Source organism: Balaenoptera acutorostrata, chromosome 13, assembly GCF_949987535.1.
Source record: "Balaenoptera acutorostrata chromosome 13, mBalAcu1.1, whole genome shotgun sequence".
Taxonomy (NCBI): domain Eukaryota; kingdom Metazoa; phylum Chordata; class Mammalia; order Artiodactyla; family Balaenopteridae; genus Balaenoptera; species Balaenoptera acutorostrata.
Window position 1 is genome coordinate 79,315,591 of NC_080076.1, and position 16,935 is coordinate 79,332,525.

The 16,935-nt window shown below is 51.6% G+C and overlaps 1 protein-coding gene across 2 annotated transcripts; it reads right to left on the reverse strand.

Moving 5' to 3' along the window:
• Positions 1-1,474: 1,474 nt before the first annotated feature.
• Positions 1,475-15,764, reverse strand: TBX3 (T-box transcription factor 3). Of its 2 annotated transcripts, XM_057526975.1 has the most exons (8): positions 14,219-15,764; positions 12,274-12,541; positions 11,305-11,364; positions 10,896-11,042; positions 8,868-8,944; positions 7,359-7,516; positions 5,360-6,036; positions 1,475-3,521 (listed from the first exon to the last, which is right to left on the reverse strand). In XM_057526975.1, the coding sequence occupies exons 1-8, from the start codon at positions 14,605-14,607 to the stop codon at positions 3,060-3,062; spliced, it is 2,238 nt and encodes a 745-aa protein (XP_057382958.1). In that variant the 5' UTR covers positions 14,608-15,764; the 3' UTR covers positions 1,475-3,059. The 2 variants fall into 2 exon arrangements, with proteins under 2 accessions (XP_057382958.1, XP_057382959.1); XM_057526976.1 differs by lacking the exon at positions 11,305-11,364 and having other exon boundaries at positions 14,219-15,761.
• Between the last annotated feature and the right edge of the window lie 1,171 nt (positions 15,765-16,935).

Here is a 16,935-nt window from a genome sequence, read left to right on the forward strand (position 1 = left end):
CGAGCCGACTGCCACCTTCCCGGGCGCAAGCACCGCGCGTAATCGCTGGGCCAACAACCAGTCCCAGTCGGCTGCGGCCGCTGCGCGTAGGGCGCACGCCCTGGAAATCTTCGGGCCCTCCGGGGAGCTAGCGCCCCAAAGATCCCCAAGCCTGGCAAAGCTCCCCCCACCCACCTCTGACCCTGATTGTTTTCCCTCCCACCCCGGGAGACAGCGCAGGAGAGGCTATGGGGCCCCCCACGTGCCCGGTTGGAGATGGAAGGGGCTGTGCCCCCCTCTCCAAAAGGTCTCGACCTCGATCCCCTTCCAAGTACAGCATGAGGGAGGGGAGGGGGGGTCCTCCTTGCCAGCCATTCAAGGGGCCCGAAGGTGACAGGGACTTGGGGCCGGGCTGGCGGGCTCCAGGGAAGGGGGGTGGGGGGAGGGCGGCAGCCGCCAGGCAGGCTCCGGCTGCGTCCTCAAGTCAAGGCCCCCGGGGCAAGCAAAGGCCTGGAGAACCTTCCCGTCCTCCCTAAACCCCCCTCCCCGCTCCCAACACACACACACACACACCTCCGAGGCGAGGCTGGGGTGGGGAGGGCAGGAGACCAAAGACTGTCATGGCCTCACCATTTTTTATTGAATGTTTCAAAGATAAATCGAACTTCAAAAGGCAACTCCCCAAACAGCCTGGAGGCTGGTTGGAGGGAAGAACTGGAGGAGGGTGTCAGCCTCCTGGGTGACTTTTCCCTCGGAGGGGGTCAACTATGCGCCCTGGAATTACCTTTCCCTTGCGGGGAAAACTGCCCTCCTCCCTCTCGTGACGCAAAGTTTGCGCAGAGCTGGCCGCGCTTCGCACGCACAATTCGGGCTGAGGCCTCCGAGGGGTGTCTTAGGTCAGCCTGGTCCAATCTGAGACACCGGGGACTACAGGGGGGCGTTCGATTTCGTCCCCTTCTCCTGAAGCTTGGAGGGTTGCTGCCTTGCCAAGCCGGGGCTGGCCACGAGGAGATTCTGCTAGTTTTTGTTTGTTTGTTTTTGTTTTGTTTTTTTGCACACTGGGGCAAGGAGAAATTGACTTGAATTTCCCAGATCGATGTGCAAAGGGAGAGCGAGCCTAAAACGAAAACGTTTGGATTCGTGCGGGAAACACTGACTTAGGGAGCGAGCATTCTTTTTCCATTAAAACTTAAGTATCTGAAATTGCTATTCTATCCAATTCTAATCAGCCCCCCTTCCGTCTCTCGTTTTGCTTCCTAATTTAAAGGAAAAGTAATTTCAGATTGAAGCCGCTCCCTTCGCCGCCGCCGCCGCCGCGTAAGGGACTTTTGTTTTTAGTTTTGTAACTTGAGTGACATCTCATTTTGGTTCAGTGGGGGCGGTCTTAATTATTTAAAGGCAAAGAGAAGGGGCTAAAGGAAGCCAGGAGAGAAAGAGGCCCACTCTCCACTTTCAGGAAAGTTCCCTAAAGAAAGCACTTAACACGAGGCCCAAAGACATTTCAATAAAAATTTATTGAAATTTCAATGATATTTTAAAGAGAGGGGGCAAAAATACAGAAAACCAAAGAACTCAACAATTATAACACAAAATATACCTTCATGAATTTTTGTCTTTAAACCAGCTCTCAGCACCTGACTTTTGAACTGTGAATATATATCTCTATAGGCACCAATTCAAAACACCATCAACACTGAAGACAGTAAGTAGTCAATTCCACTTCGTTTTGAAGAAATCAGAGACTAGCAAATACAAATACAAAAGAAAAATCATAGTCAAACCACAGCCTCCGCACTCCCCACCCCACCCGCAAGCAATCTCAGAACCACTCTTAGGAATTTCAGGTGGGGCTGCAAAGCAGCCCCACCTCCCCAAGTTTTGGTAAAATAGGCAATAGCACTTTTCCCCACTTTTGGACATTAAAAAAATTTTTTTATTTCTTTGCAGACAACTCTTTTGAAAAGTGTGCCGGTGTCGGTGCAGAAAGTGTGTTTTCTACTTTTAAAAGCGATCCTGTGACCTTGAAATAAAACTGACTATAGGAAAACAAAACCACAAAACCTGACAGCTGCAATCCTATTTACACAGAGCTATGTACAATGTCAATAAATTAAAGTTTAATTTTTCGAGCATTCATATTCCACCTATTTACAAGAGTTATCAAATAATTACATAAATACTTTGTCTAATAGTCTCGCTTCTTCTTTATTATTTTTTTAAAACCTTGTTATTGCATATACAGGAAAGAGAAAGAACTGCCAGAGGGACAACATGAATCCTGCTACAGAGCTTAGATAAAATAAATTCATTTTTGGTGTTTTCCCCACCCCTTCCCTTTAAATCATCCCCCTTGGGGTTGTCGAGAATCGAGGAAAAGGGTAAGGGGTAATGTCCTTTTCTCTCTAAAAGCAAGCATTCAAAAATAAAACCCACAAATACATTACTGTGGAACATGCAAAAAGAGACCTATAGCTCTTAAAACATCACAAGAATATTAAAAAGACACAGATTTCCTTAATAGAGACTAAACAAGGATGGCAGGGACTTCCCTCCCCAAACAATGCTACCCAGTAATTTATTTAGAACTGATACGCAGGTCACTAGAAAGTTTTTAATCTTCACAAACAGAATCATATTAATGTATCCATTTATCCCCGGTATTTTTTTTTCAATTTTACTTGTGTTTCCACTTGACACGGTGAAGGAAAAAATATATATATAAATCTGCACTGGGGGAGCTTTTCAACCCCTCCCCTTCTGGGGCCTGGCTACCTCGATCTTCCCACAGCTTCCAGACCAGCCTCGAAGGAGGTGCTCCGGCCCGGCCGCCAAGGCATTAACTCCCACCCCCAAGAGCTCAGTGCAACCGACGTTTCTGAGCCAGATCCCGGATGTATAAACCACGCCAAGACAGGGCTTGTTTCTAGCACATTCTCTCCAGGGAGTCCGGCACCCCTTCCCAGACAGGGCTGCACAAAGAAGGGCTGGCCTCACTGCACGCCCGTGGTTTATTTGACATCCAACAAAGTGCACTGCAGACTGGACTGGACTGGAATGAAGAGACTTTTCTGGGGAGGGGTTTACGGGGATGCGCTGCGGGACCTGTCGGGCTTGGCTTCCAAGCCGCTGACCAGCCGCTGGATGTTCTGCAGTTCGCTGGTGGCCGCCTCCTTCTCCGGGCAGAGTTTGGGCGACAAGGACACGGAGCTGGAGGAGAGCGTGGAGGAGCGGCTGTTGAGTTCCGAGCCCGAGTCCACGGCCACCGAGGCCGGGCTGGCGGCCAGGGCGGCGGCCTTGCCGTCGAGGGGCCCCGCGGCTGCGGCCATGGACGGCAGGGCGGTGGTGAGCAGGCTGCCGCTGTCCGGCACCGGCACGGGGATGGAGTAGGGGCTGTAGCGCAGCCGCGGGCGCATGGTGTTCAGGTTCAGGAACGGGTGGCGGTGCACGGAACTGGAGGCCGCCGCCGAGGAGGCGGCCGCCGCCGCGGCCATGTACGTGTAGGGGTAAGGGAACAGGCTTCCGAAAGGCGACATGGCCAGGCCCTGGGCGAGGAAGAGAGAGAACTCAGGGGCAGAAGAGTCAGGGCCCCGGCTCTGCGCAGTGGGGAGGAGCCAACCTCATCCATCACCCCTCCCCCACCCATCCCCACCTTGGGCGAGTCCTTAACCTCTCTCCCTGGGGGGTAGGGAGCAGGACACTCAAACTTCTGTGTCTAGGTCCAAATCTGAGCTGTGTCAATCTAGGCCAAAGTATTCACTCCCTGTGCCTCACCTTTCTTATATGGCAAAACCAGGGAAAAGTTCAATAATTCACATACGTATGGGGGACTTTGTGGGTATGAAATGAGCTGCTGCCTGCAATATACTTCACACAGGGTGCCTGGCCAATAGGATGGTTGGAAATTCTCCCATCAGAGTCAGTTGTTCCACCTGTTAAATGGGGCTACAGACAGTCTACCCCACAAAAGTAGCTGGGTGAAAACCAGAGGACATAAAATATTGGACATGCATTTTTGTTTTCATTCTTGTCGCTCCACCCCTCTGCCCTCCTACTCCAGTCTAGAAGTTTTTTAAAAAAAAATCTGGGGAAGATCCTTAAGTAAAAGGAAAAGGGGGGTGGGCAGGATGGAGGGGGAAAGAGTAAAGGGTGTTTGCTATGAACAGAGACAAAGAAATCACCTAGCCCCAGATATGCTGGTGTTACAGGTGGAGAGACTGAGTTGAGGTAGGCCCCAGGGGTGTAGGAATTCACTCAGCTAGCAAGTGGCAGAAGCAGAATAAAAATCCGGGGACCCTGGCCTGGGCTAGTTCTCTCTGACCCATTGCCTTGGGTACTATTAGTACCTGTTTGCCCAGGCAGGCCCTCGCCCGCCTATCATCACCTGCCCACCAATGACAGGAGGGTCTCCAGAAAGGGCTAGCACAGGAGATGGGAGGGATGGAGGAAGGGCAGAAGCCCTTTTCTCAGTCCCCTCCTCCTCCCAGAGGGGGAGGCCAGTCCTGCCTCTTGGCTCAGGGAAGAGAGATGAATGTGCTCAGACAAAACAAAAGGCAAGGGCGTGCAGAAAACCCCATAGAACCTTTTCGCCGGGGTTCAGAGCATTTTCAGCAGCCTGAGACTTCTCCCCAGCTGCTGGAGCCCCGACACAGCTGTCTGAGCCATACACAGGCCGCCAAGCCTGCCATAGCCCCAGCCTGTCCTTCTCTGACATTTCCCACGTGTGCACAAGCCATTAACCCCTAACAGGCTGGCCTGCGAGGGGTGGGGGAGCAGGGAAATAGCTTCATATTGGAGGTTCAAGAATCAACTCTTCCCCAGGGAGTCACTTCCATTCCCAGGCCATGGTCTCTCCCTCCTCTAAGTCTTGGGGGAGGGTTGGCTGTGAAACATTTAAGAGACATTGCAACTCTGAAGCTAAAATCACAGCCTCTGGAAGAGGCCCTGGAGTCTGACTGCCTGGGGTAGAGTCTCAGGTCCACCACCTACCAGCTGTGTGTCCTTGGATAAGTTACTTAACATCTCTGATCTCTGTCCTTTCATCTAGAAGGTGGAGGTGATCATAGGATCACTGAAGTCAGAATAGATGGAGTACTTAGAAGAGCGCCCGGCACAAAGTAAGTGTTGTGTAGAGTTATTACCTGTTATTACCATCTAGTTACTCTGCTAGAAATAGCCCTTAACTTAGAAAAAAAATTTTAAGTTTTGGTGGGGAGTGTGAAGTTATGATGAATCAATAAGTCTTGCACCTAGTAATAATAATGATGATAATAATAATAATAATTATTGAAAGCTTCTAGGCAGGGGGACTGGATGAGTGTCTGGGACTAAAGGGCAGGCAAATGAGAGTGAATGAGGGGCTGGAGAGGCGGCTGATAAATACCTGAGAGGCCAGGACGTGCTGCTGGAGGTGGAAGGGCAGGGTGGCTGCGGACGCCCCCGACAGTCCCTGCGCCGCGGCGGCCGAGGCCATGGCCGTAGAATCCAGGCCCGAGACACCGGTGGAGGCCCCGGACACGGTGGCCAGCAGGGGCCCCATGCCGGCGGCCATGCTGGAGAAGGCACCCCCCATGGCGAACTGGCCGGGGTGCAGGAAGAGCGGGTGCCCGTTGAAGAACTGCTGGCCGGCCAGGCCGGGGGCGAAGCCGAGGCCGGGCAGGGGGCCCTGGCCCAGGTGCGCGGCGGCCGCGTCCGTCTGCACGGTGAGCGGCGCGAAGGCCTCCTTGCCCGGCAGCGCGCGCGCCTCCTCGGCCTTGGAAGTGGCCGCGCCCTCGCGGCCCGGGCTCCGGCGCTCCTCGGCTCCCAGGCCGCGGGTGCTGGACGAGATGGTGGCCGGGCTGTGGCGCGAGTCGGGCGACGCCTTGTCCAGCCGCCCGCTGTCCCGGGGCCGGCCGCCGGGCTCGGCCACGAAGAGGTGCGCCTTGACCGCCGGGCTGCCCTTGTCCCGGCACGGATCCTCCGACGTGGTGGTGGAGATTTTGGCCGCGTCGCAGGCCTCCGGGCCGTGCTCCTCTTTGCTCTCGGCCTCGGCATCGCTCTCACCCTCGCTGGGACACAGATCTACCATAGGAGGGAAACAAAAGCCAAGCGGAAGGGCGTTAGCTCTGAAACCCGGGCCAGCAGAACTCCAGTTCCCCACGTTGAATCCCAGCTCGGCCACTTCCCAGCTGTGTAACCCCAGGAAGCCCCTTAACCTCTCTGCGCCTCAGTTTTCTCATCTGCAAAGTGGGAGTGTGATACGGCAAATTTTAGTGGAAGGATGCAACAAGCTAGTAACGAATTTCAAGTATGTAGATAGAGCGGCACCCCTCCCTCCATAGATCCTTCCCCAAATGGGTAGTAAATTTTACTATTTTACACAAGTGAGGACTGAGCTCCTACTAGGTCAGACAAAGCCTTTACTGGCCTTTTCCCCATTCGATTGCAAATTCAGTTTTTAAACATTAAAACTGACTTACACTAAAACTCACTGCGGGAACACCTTCTAGTTACCCTCTCTTTGTTCCCTGAGTGATTGAGATCAGTCCCTTCCACAAATTTGTGGATTCTTTCAGAAGGATTTGTTTGGAGAGAACCCTGACAGAGATGGGTGATGAGTGGCCGGCCCACTCACTACCAGAAGACAATCATGGATTCTCTTTTGCTCTCACCACACCCTCTGTGGGTGTCCTACCAGAAAAAATAAGAAGGGATCCCATTTTGTGTTTAAAGCTTGAATGGATTGACGACATACAGAACTCTCATTTTATTTCACTTAAAAAACAGGTCTCTTCCTATTGAGAGCATGTGTGTCTTTCCAAATAAATAGTTCTTGCTCTTTAAACACAGGAAACCAACTGGGGATTTGCACAGCTCCTGCCCTCCCCAGCCCAGACTCTCAGTGCTCCATCTCCTCTCACAGGTCCATGGTGTCTCTATAGCTGGATTTCTCCTGGTCACCTTCCCTGTTCCAGGTGGCAGAAAATCCCCTGACTCCTCCCACCCCCAGCCTAACACATTTTAACCTAGAGTTTGAAGATAGAGTAAAAATAAGTCAGCTGCTGCTTGGTTGGAGGGATGGGGTTGGGGGGGGGGGTGTGGGAAAAAGAAAGAGAGAGAGAGAGAGAGATGCTCCAGGCCCCCACCCAGAGGGGATACAGGAACTGAGACCACCCCTTCCTCCCCCGCCAAATCAGTGTCTGGGGGAAAGGGGTCTGAGCTCTCAGATGAACTTAGGGAAGGGGGACACACCTGATCACCCTTTGTGAGATCTGGCTCCTGTTTACAAACTTCTAGAAGGATCTGAAGCTTTGGAGGGGTCAGGTTCCCTGGTGGGTGCCGCCCCCAGCCCCCAACTCTTCAGGCTTCCAAGACCTGGAGAAATCAGAGGTGGCCAGACTTACCTTTGAGGTTGGATGTCCCTACGGTGGAGACGGCCGGAGAGGAGGATTGGGCGAAGCAGCTGAAGGCAGCCTGCTCGCTCGAGGACTCGTCGGAGGTGCCATTCTCCTTTTTGTGTCTGTCATCGAACACCCTCATGGACTGCAGAGTGAGCTGCTTTCTGTGGCAGAAGCCCACACACACCCAGCGTTACACATCAGAGCAGGATTTTCCCCTCTCGGTCCGCCTCACCCTCTCCAAAGAGGCGCACACACGCCCAGGGGGACGGAGGGGGAAAGAAGGCTTTGGGTGTATTTATTCAAGACCAGAGGGTTTCATTAGGGAAGGGGTATTGGCTGGGGCAGTGAAATCTGGTTTAAAAGTAAAGAGCAACTTTGGGCCTCACTGGTTCCAGTTCTCACACCTCCCCAGGAGTTACTGATTGCTCCTTTGGGAGCTGCAGGTCCAGGTGATGGGAAGATAATGTCTTCATGAGGAGGTCCAGGTGATGGGAAGATAATGTCTTCATGAGGGTCATACCTGGTGACCCTGAGCCACTAGGTATCAGGTTGGGCCATCTCATGATCATGCATTTGTACCTGGATTTCCCTGCCCTCAGAGTTCAACGGGAAGGCAGGAGGAGTTTGAGTCTTTGTTCTTGTGACTTAGACATGAATTATGATGTCATCTTATGAAATAAACCATGATATGAAAAAAAAAAAAGTAAAGAGCGAGAGGGGAGATGGGAGCCAGCCAGAGACAGCTGAGCAGCCTGCCTCACAGGCGGAGGGGAAGAGGAGGACGCAAACAGTGAACACAAAGAACGGACCAACTCCGCATGGGTTGCTGAGATTGGGAAGAAGTGGTCACTTCATGGTGCACTTTACTGTAATCGGTTCACCAGCACATTAATCGGACTAAAAAAAAATCTATTTTGATGTGAGAAATTATTTCTTAATGCCCACCCCCTCCCCCAGGGGCTAGGTTAAAAATTGGGGCTGATTTTCTGGATTTTCGAAATTCTTTGAACGCGGGTGGGGGAAGGGAGAGCTTCTTTTATATACCAGCCAGCTGTCGGCTTAATGCAGAATGATATGTGTCCCCACAGAAGGAGGGGGCCATAGATGTCTCCAGGGGCTTCAGTTCTGTCTGAGGGTATTTGCCAGACAAGACTGCAAAAATTCCAAGGCATTTTGTGAATGGTTTAGTCCTTTCCTGGGACCTGCCCAGGATGAACTTAAACTAATTAGAAATTCATAGGCATCTGTATATAATCTGTATCCCCGATACTTTTCTTGCAGAGACATCTTTCTATGGGGTGGCCTAGTTAACTTCCTTTAAGGTAACATGGAAGAGGTAGAGAAAGTAGTGTACCGAAATCGGTAAGCTCTTGGCTGAGGGGCATCAAACTGTTTTCCACCCTTCCCCAACCTTCTCAAGGTAAGTGCCTGCATCCCACTTCTAACAGTCGAGTGTCGGGACCTAGAAAAGCGATTTTCTAAATTATCTGAGAAACAACTGTCTCAGCTCACCTTTTTTCTCTCCTGCCATTTCCAGTGTCCCGGAAACCTTTTGCAAAAGGGTTGTTGTCTATTTTTAACTGAGTTATCTGGAGAAGGAGACACAAGCAAGAAAGAGACATTGGCTTCCTTTTCTAGAATGTTCTGGGAGTGTTTCCCCCAACTCATTAATCTGCTAGAAATCTGACTTCCAACCACCGGAGAAGTCACTTGGATAGGCCAGGTTGAAGAGAAAGAGAGAGGGGAACACAGAAGAAGTTTGGAGGGGGCCAGGAGGAAAACCAAAGGAAATTGTGCCATGGCTGGCATCTCCCATTGGAGGCCAAACCAGGGATTCCAGGCTGAAATGATCCTTGCCTGGGCAGCCAACAGCTTGGGCTTAGAAATGGAAAAGCTGTCAAAGGGCAACCTGTAGATCTTAAAATTATGCTTTCCTTTAGATTTTTTATACAGTGCAATGATCATAAAATATGTTATGGTATATTTCCTGCCCCAAAACACACGCACAAACATACACACAACACATCCTCCAACCTTTTCTGTAAATCTAATAAAATGATTTATGGGGTTTCACTACCCTTGTGCTGGCATGGGCTTGATTTTTTTGCTGGGTGTTGGGGGGGGGTATGTTTCAGGAATTACGATATTGACAATTATAGATTTAGAAGGACTGAATGACCACTGTTAACATTTGTTTTCATTTATATGCCCTGCCACCGCCATTAGGTGGAGAAGGCCCATGGCCGCTTTGATCAAAAATGCTATATTTTATTATTCCGTTAACAACTTAGATTCATAGGGTTCTGGGTCTAGAGGGTGCGTGCATTTTTACATGCTGAGGAAAAATAGTATGTAATCTTTCAAATCCCTTCCCTGCGGTGGGGTCGGGGATGCGGATGATGTATACAGAGTTCGCTAGAGGTGGGAAAAGGGCCTCTTGGATGGATTCTTGTTCTTGGAATAAATCCTGTTTGCACTTCTTGCAGGGAGAGGAGGTCCTGATGACCTAGTCTCCAGACCAAGGAACCACACCTGGAACACCCCCGTCAGCGGGCCACAGAGGACCCACCCATAGTGAGAGTGAATTCAAAATGTAGGGCATAGTCGTCTAGTGAGCTGGACTGGCACTGAGGTCCAGGGTTCGGAAGTTGAAGGGCAGAGGTCCTCAGGTGCCCCCCACTCCCCTACCCCCTGTCCCCATTAACTGCCTGCTAACAGCCAAGCTGGCGACTGGTGAACCCGCAGCCAAGAGTCACTTTCTCAGTGTCTCTCTGTGTCTCTCTGTGCAAACGCCCATGACCTTCGGGCCACCATAGCTTTACATACCAGGTGCTGCCAGCTGTTCCATTTGGGGGTACTCCTAATCCCCGGCCTCAGGCCCAGGGGGGGAAAAAACCCTTCAAATGAAGTGGTGACTTTGGTCACCTCATCTCAAAAGCCTCAGACAACTCAATTAGCATGACCCTGTGATCAGAGTAGGTTTTTCCAAACAAACACACACACACACACCATAAAAAACACAGCAGCGTAAAAGGTAATAAAAACCAGACCAGCTACTCGGGATTTCTGGCTAGGGGAGAAAATCTGGTCTCTGCTGGGACTCTCCTCCCAAGATCCCGAATGGCTTTTGCCTTCAATTTTAGCTGGTTCCTTTCGAACCTGATTTCTTGACCCTTTTTCCTGAAGGGGAAGAGGATGAACCCTGAAACCAACAGGAGAAAGCCCCGGGTTGGGTGGGGCGGGCAACAGTAAGGACGGGTGGTTATAGGAGCTTCTCACTGGCAAAGTTAGCGTGGCATTTTTTTTCACTCAGCACTGGATTCCTAGCTGGTCAAGTTTTTTTTTTTTTTCCTTCTGCCTCTGCAGTGTGCCAGTGCCCCTTCCCCGCGAAGCTCCACTGAAGGTCAAATCACAAAAGAAAAATCAGACTCCCATCCCAATGCTCTTGTAACTTTCTCATCCTCTCCCCAGAGCAGCTTAAAGGGGGGAGGGGAAGTGGGTGTTAATATCATGATTAAAAAGAAAAGCGACTTTGGTTACCTTATCATTCTGGTATGCGGTCACAGCGATGAATTCGGTTTCGGGGAACAAGTACGTCCGAAAAGTACTATAAGGAAGTTTTAAGATGTCATTGGCCCTCACAATGTGGAAGCGGGGCTGGTATTTATGCATGGAGTTCAGTATAGTCTGCAGGGGCCGGAAGAGGAGAGACACACATCACAAGAGGATTTAGTGGGAAGAACAGGACCCTAGGACCCCTGTCAGGCCGACGTCTACCCCACCGAAGGGCACCACGCTTGTACCGAGCCCACCTCCTTGGAGTACCTCTGTGGGGACATTCAGCTCCCCACGTAATCTTCTGGAGAATCCAAATTGCTCCTCAATTTCCAAAGGGTCCTCCCCCACCCTCACCATCTAAGGTTGATTCGTACCTTGAACCCTAGCCTACCTGAGTACCAAAACTATAATTCCCCTGCCACGTTGCTTGATCACTTGGGAAGGCCAAAGTCTTAAAAGATAGAGAAAAACATGCATTTTAATTTACAAAATGATTCAGTCTTTTAAGTGCCCACTAATTGACGAGCCCAATCCACTTAAAGCCCTGAAAGGCTGAACTCTAGAGAGGAATATTTATGCCTTAATCAAATCAAGGGCTTCAAATGCAATTCCTGCCCCCTGAAGATATTTCCGCGCCATTCACGTCTTCCTGGGCCTAATCTTTCTGCTTATTCCTCACTTATCACTCTGTTTATTTTATTGAAATGTTGGGGAGGCGTAGGGGCAGGGGGCAAAAGGTCCTTTGCTTGACTTTTACAAGCAATCTAAGTCTCCTGAAAGTCTCTAGGAACTCCCTCCCTGAATCCATACATATACTCCCAACAAACATGCAATTTTTGTACTGGGAAATCTAAGTCTCATTTCTAGTAAACCTGACTTTCACCTAAGCCCAATTCTTTTTTAGTCCAAGGGAAGAACATCTTTCAAAATCTGTATTCACACCCTCTCACCAACACAGTCAAGACTTCGAACCTTAAAACTCCCCTAAGCAACAATACGGCTGGTTTCAAAATAGAAGTTTGATATCGTAAAACAAATCCTTTACGAACATCTACCTTTGACACTGATTTTACGTCTTCACGATTGCTTTTTAACTTCCCTGTCAGGTCAAACAGTTACCAAGACCTGGACTTGCCATAGAATATGAGCCTCACTTCTTTCAGAATGCCAGGCCTTCCATTATCTGAAGAGAAACACCCTGGAATTCTCTCTCCATCTCTGTTTGCGGATCAAGCAAGTTTGCTATGCTTGGCAACTGAGAGCGAGGGAGAAACTCTTGATTTTACATGGAAGGTGGAAGCACTGCCTTTGCTAGAGAGAAGAAAGAGAAAATTTTATAAAGGGAAGCAATGGAACTTACAAATCCGTGTTTGTCCGAAATGTTGTTGGTGAGTTTCAGTTTGTGGAAAGTGACAACTTTGGACATCCACTGTTCCCCCGTAGCAGGGCTGTCGGGGTGAATGTACATTCTCTTTGGCATTTCAGGGTCAGCCTTTCCCGCCACCATCCACCGAGAATTGTGAAATTTATACCGACAGTCATCTGCAGCAATAATGTCCATCAACAAAATATATTTGGCTTTTTTATCCAGCCCTGAACACCTTACTTTAAATGGAGGAAACATTCGCCTACGAGGGGAGAGAAGAGAGAAGAAAAAAGGAAAAAAAAATCACTCAGTTTCCCGGGTTTGATCTTCTACCTAAAATATTTAAATCAAATTTAAAACTTTCTATTACATTTGATGAGCTTGTGCCATTCAGAGTAGGGCGACTGGATGCAAAGTTGTTTCCTTCCACAACAGAAGGATTAAATATGCTCAAATGGCTCTATTTTAAATGTCCCAAGATTCAAAACGAATGAATTGTGGCACTGGATTTCTCTACATCATCTAATAATTTCTTTGTAATTTGTTTGGTCTCTTGTATGACTTTAGAGATTGCCCTCCTTAGAGGGAAATTCCTGTCTCTGCCTTTTCCTCTGCCTTTTCTGGGTGTCTAGCTGTAAACAGCTTGGGTAGGATTTTAGTCAAGTTCAGTCAGTCGAGGTAGAATTTTTCCACCACCCATTGATGAGAAAATGTTAAACGTATCAAGAAAAGAAATGTCAAGTTGCACCCCTCCCTGCTGTGGAACAGCAGTCCCGCTGCTGGCGAAATGAAACTGTACTTCGGTGAGTTCTCAAAACGAATTCTGTAGATTGGGGTGGACGCCCAGGCCTGATCACCAGTCTGCCTATCGCGCTGCTAACCCCATTCTCCCCACTGCTCGGGCCAGTCCAAAACGGCAAGACGCCACCACCAAATTGCTTTTTACTTTCCAGAGGCATTGGCATTCTGTACTTTTGACTTAAAAGGGAGCAGAGACCGGGTCGCTGTGAAACTGCCTGTATGTCTTCTGGGTTGGAGGATTTTATGGCAAACTTTGGCCTCATTTAGCTTGGAAAGACACAGAGAACTAAAGACCTCAAGAGAGGGATTTTCTTTTTATTCCTTCAACTTTATGCCTTGGTAGACTTCAATGCCATTTAAGAAAAAAATCAGTGATTTTAAGGGACAGGCACGTTTTGGTCAGGCAAGGACCTCTAAACGTTATGTAAAATGTGGCTGATAATATTCACACATGAAACAGCAGTATGGGGCTGGCTCCCTACTGGCTCCTTGGGTCTGCAAACATAATCTTAATTAGCCAAAATTGCCTGTTGAACTCTCCCTCGATTACAGACACATGAAGCAGTATGGACAAACCCCAAATGCCCTTCGGTTTCTCTCTGACGCTGGCAGGGGCAGGCTCAGGCCCCCTCCAGACCCAGATGCTAGGCTGGAGGGCAGAAAAGGCAGGGCAGCTCCTTCCAGGCCTCCTGCTACCACACAAACAAAAAGGGCTGTAAGTGTTTCTCTCCGAGAGCAAAATGAACCAGACAAAAAATACATCTACAAAGACACAAGGATGTTCCAGAAAGGTTTGAAACACTGAACTTCCTGCAGTGGGGTGCTTTTCTTTCTTCCAGCAGAGACGTCTGGGCAGCATTGAAAAAATTCTACCTATCCTGTAGGGAACCCGGGATGCAGACCCAGGTAGGAAAAACGGCCGGCTGCAGACGCCCAGGTAAGCTGAAATCTCCTACCACAGGGGCAGGGCCCGGGGAGGTCTCTGTACACAATTCTGGTACACAGTTCTGGGGGAACTGTGTTTGCCTCTAAGCCGGAATAATTGGCAAACCGACCGTTCTGGGAGGAGAGAGAGAAAAGGAGGAAAGAAACCTTCAGTAGTTTGGGGGAGGGGGCCCGCTGCTTGCCGCTTGCTTACCTTCCCGACTTGGTAATGACCATCTCCGTGCCCCGCTTGTGGAACTGATCCCAAAGTTCTTTGGCCTCGAGGTGCACCTTGGGGTCATCTTCCACTTCTTCTTCCGGCTCCATGGTCTTCAGAGGCCTCAGATGTGTCTGCGGCCCCAGGGACGAGAAAGGGATGCCGGTCTCGGCCGCCCCCACCAATTGATCCATGATCGGCTTGGCCAGGGCGCCGGGCAGCGAGAGCGCCGCCGCGCCGTTGGGCGGCAGAGTCAGCGCGGGGAAGAAGGGCGGCTGGTGACCCAGCACCGCGCTCATGGCGAAGTCCGGCGCCCGGTGAGGTAGGAACGGATGGTAGGCCATGCTTGTCCCAGGAATGACCGGATCTCTCATGGAGAGGCTCATCCACTCCAGGCGGGGCGCTGGGCTCCAGCCGGGGACAAGTCCGCAGCTGCTGTTTTGTTTTGTTTTTGTTTTTTAACAGCAGCGCATAGTTTGGAGGGGAAAAAAAAAAAAGCGAAAGAAAAAAAAAGGGGGGGATCACAACTAAAGCACCTCAAAGTGAGGGGAGGGGGAAGTGTCTTTTCGGGAGGGGAATGCCGCTTTTAAAGAGGGCAAGGCGAGAAATCAGGAGACATAGTCGCTCGGATGACTGTCCTTGTGTCTTGCGTTTTCAAAAAGCCGCTCCTGGAAGTCGGTTTACGAGGCGAGAGGAACGAGCAGGGTCTGGACTCGTGCCGGAGCCCTGCCGCTTGGCTCGAAATAGACACGCCAGCCCTCGGTCCCGGCAGTCCCTCCCCAGCCCCCAGTTCTTTGTTGCAAATGCGAACGGTTCTCCTAGGAGACTTTTTACCTTTTCTTCTCCTTCTTCTTCCCCCGCCCCCTATCTCTCTGCCTCTCCCTTTGGCTCGCAGGAGGCGTCTGCAGTTGCGCTAGACCGGCTTGAACTAAGAGCGAGGGAGCAGAAAAAGTCTCTCTCCTTTAAAAAAAAAAAAAAACTCTGATTGAAGCCCTCTTCTACCAGCGCTATCAAAACTTGAACTGCAAACGGGCTTCCGTTCGCCCTCCTCCTCCTTCCTCCGCTCCGAGCCTGGTGTCTGGGTTTCAATCCGAATCTTGGTGTGCTCTTCTCCCGCGCCTCTTCCTTGTCCTAAAACGTGAGCGAATTCGCTTCCTAAATCTGCGTCCAGACGCGCAGGGCAGGGAGGATTTAGGGGGGAGGAGGGGAATGAAAAGAAGGGAGAGAGAGAGGGGGAGAGAGAGAGAGAGAGAGAGAGAGAGAGAGGAGAGAGAGAGAGACAGAGTGGGAGAGGGAGCGCGAGGAGAGGGAGGGAGCCAGAGAAAGCCAGAGAGAGCTCCTCGCCACCCTCCTCCGCCTCTAGAATTCCCCGGGCGTCTGCTCGGCGGTCTAGAAGGTCGGGCTCTGCTGTGGGCTGCGGAGAGCCGGAGGCCTCTTGATTGGCTCTTTGACGCTTTCGGACCAATTGTGTTGCTGCATAGGCGTGGTTTTCACAGGTCGAGTGCTGGGGGATAGAGCCGAGTTATAAAAAGAAGGTGTCGGAAACTGTAACGTCGCAGCGCCGCATCGGTACTACTGCCTGTCCTGTGAATATGTCAACATGATCAGAGGGAGGGCGGGGAGCCACTGGGGAGCGCGCGCACTGAGTCGCCTCTAGGTGGCTTATCGAGAGATCGCCGCAGCCTCAGAGCTCGCTTGCTCTGGCTCAGCCCACGTCTGAAATGCCTCAGTCATCCAGCCCGGGATCGAGGGAGGAGGCCGGGCATGGAGCACGGGGGAGGGAGGCGGGAGCGAGCGAGCCGGGCCAGGAAGGCGGAGAGCGCGCCCGGCGCCGGGTAGGGGCGCTCGCCTCTCGCGCGCTCGGCTCGCCTCTGGCCGCCGCGGCCGTTTCTCTCTCCCGCTCACCCTCTTAGCCCGGCCCCGGGCGAGCCGAGCGGACGGCCCAGGCTCCCGCGAGCTGCCCTTCGGCCGCCGGGCGCAACAAAAACCGACCGCCGCGGAGAGGCGAGCGCCGCCGAGTCTCCAGGCTTGCGCGCTCTCCAGCCCCACGTGGAGCCAAGCTCCTCCCGGCCGCCACTAAAGGGCTCCCGAGCTCGGGTGTCTCTCGGTGCCGGTCTCCCCGGCAGCAGGGCTCAAGGGCTTCCGAGCACACGGATGCGGGCAGATCTCAGCCCACGCCGGTGGGGGCTCCCGCCCCACCGTGCGCCACTCGAAACTATGCGCGGAGACCCAAACACTCCTAGCACATCTGTACGCGAATACGCGCCGGCCCACTGGGACCCAGCCACCCGCGAAAACCACGTACACGCAAACACTTAGCCTGCGCGGCTGCCCGGGTCTGCGCTCAACTGACTCCGGGAGGCGGACTCGGGCTTTTTTGAAATACATTTACCAGCCCTTTTAGATCTCGTCTTCCATTTGGAATCGGGCTCCCGGTTTTCCACCTGAATGTGTGTGTTAGTGCAGAGGGGAGAGGGGAGATCTGAACAAAGTAAGCACAGCGAGGGACTAGGTTCTGGGCCTGTCCCCGTCCAGCCGCCTCCCTCCCTTCGGCGGCCGGCTCGGTGAGGAGCTGGTAGGGGGAGGTGCGCCAGCCCTGTATCTTCTCCAGGCATCGCACTTATCTCTCGGTGCCTCAGTTCTTTCTCCACCCGGGGACTTATCTCGCCAGAAGTCGGGAGGTGAATTTGTAAAACAAATCGTGAAACGCCCCC

Coding starts and splice junctions, on each gene's coding strand:
- TBX3 (XM_057526975.1), bottom strand. CDS start 14,607: ATGAGCCTCTCCATGAGAGATCCGGTCATTCCTGGGACAAGCATGGCC. Junction 11,043..11,304: donor ATTATAGTTTTGGTACTCAG/GTAGGCTAGGGT, acceptor CGGCCCCTGCAG/ACTATACTGAACTCCATGCA. Junction 3,522..5,359: donor AGCACGTCCTGGCCTCTCAG/GTATTTATCAGC, acceptor TTCCTCGCCCAG/GGCCTGGCCATGTCGCCTTT.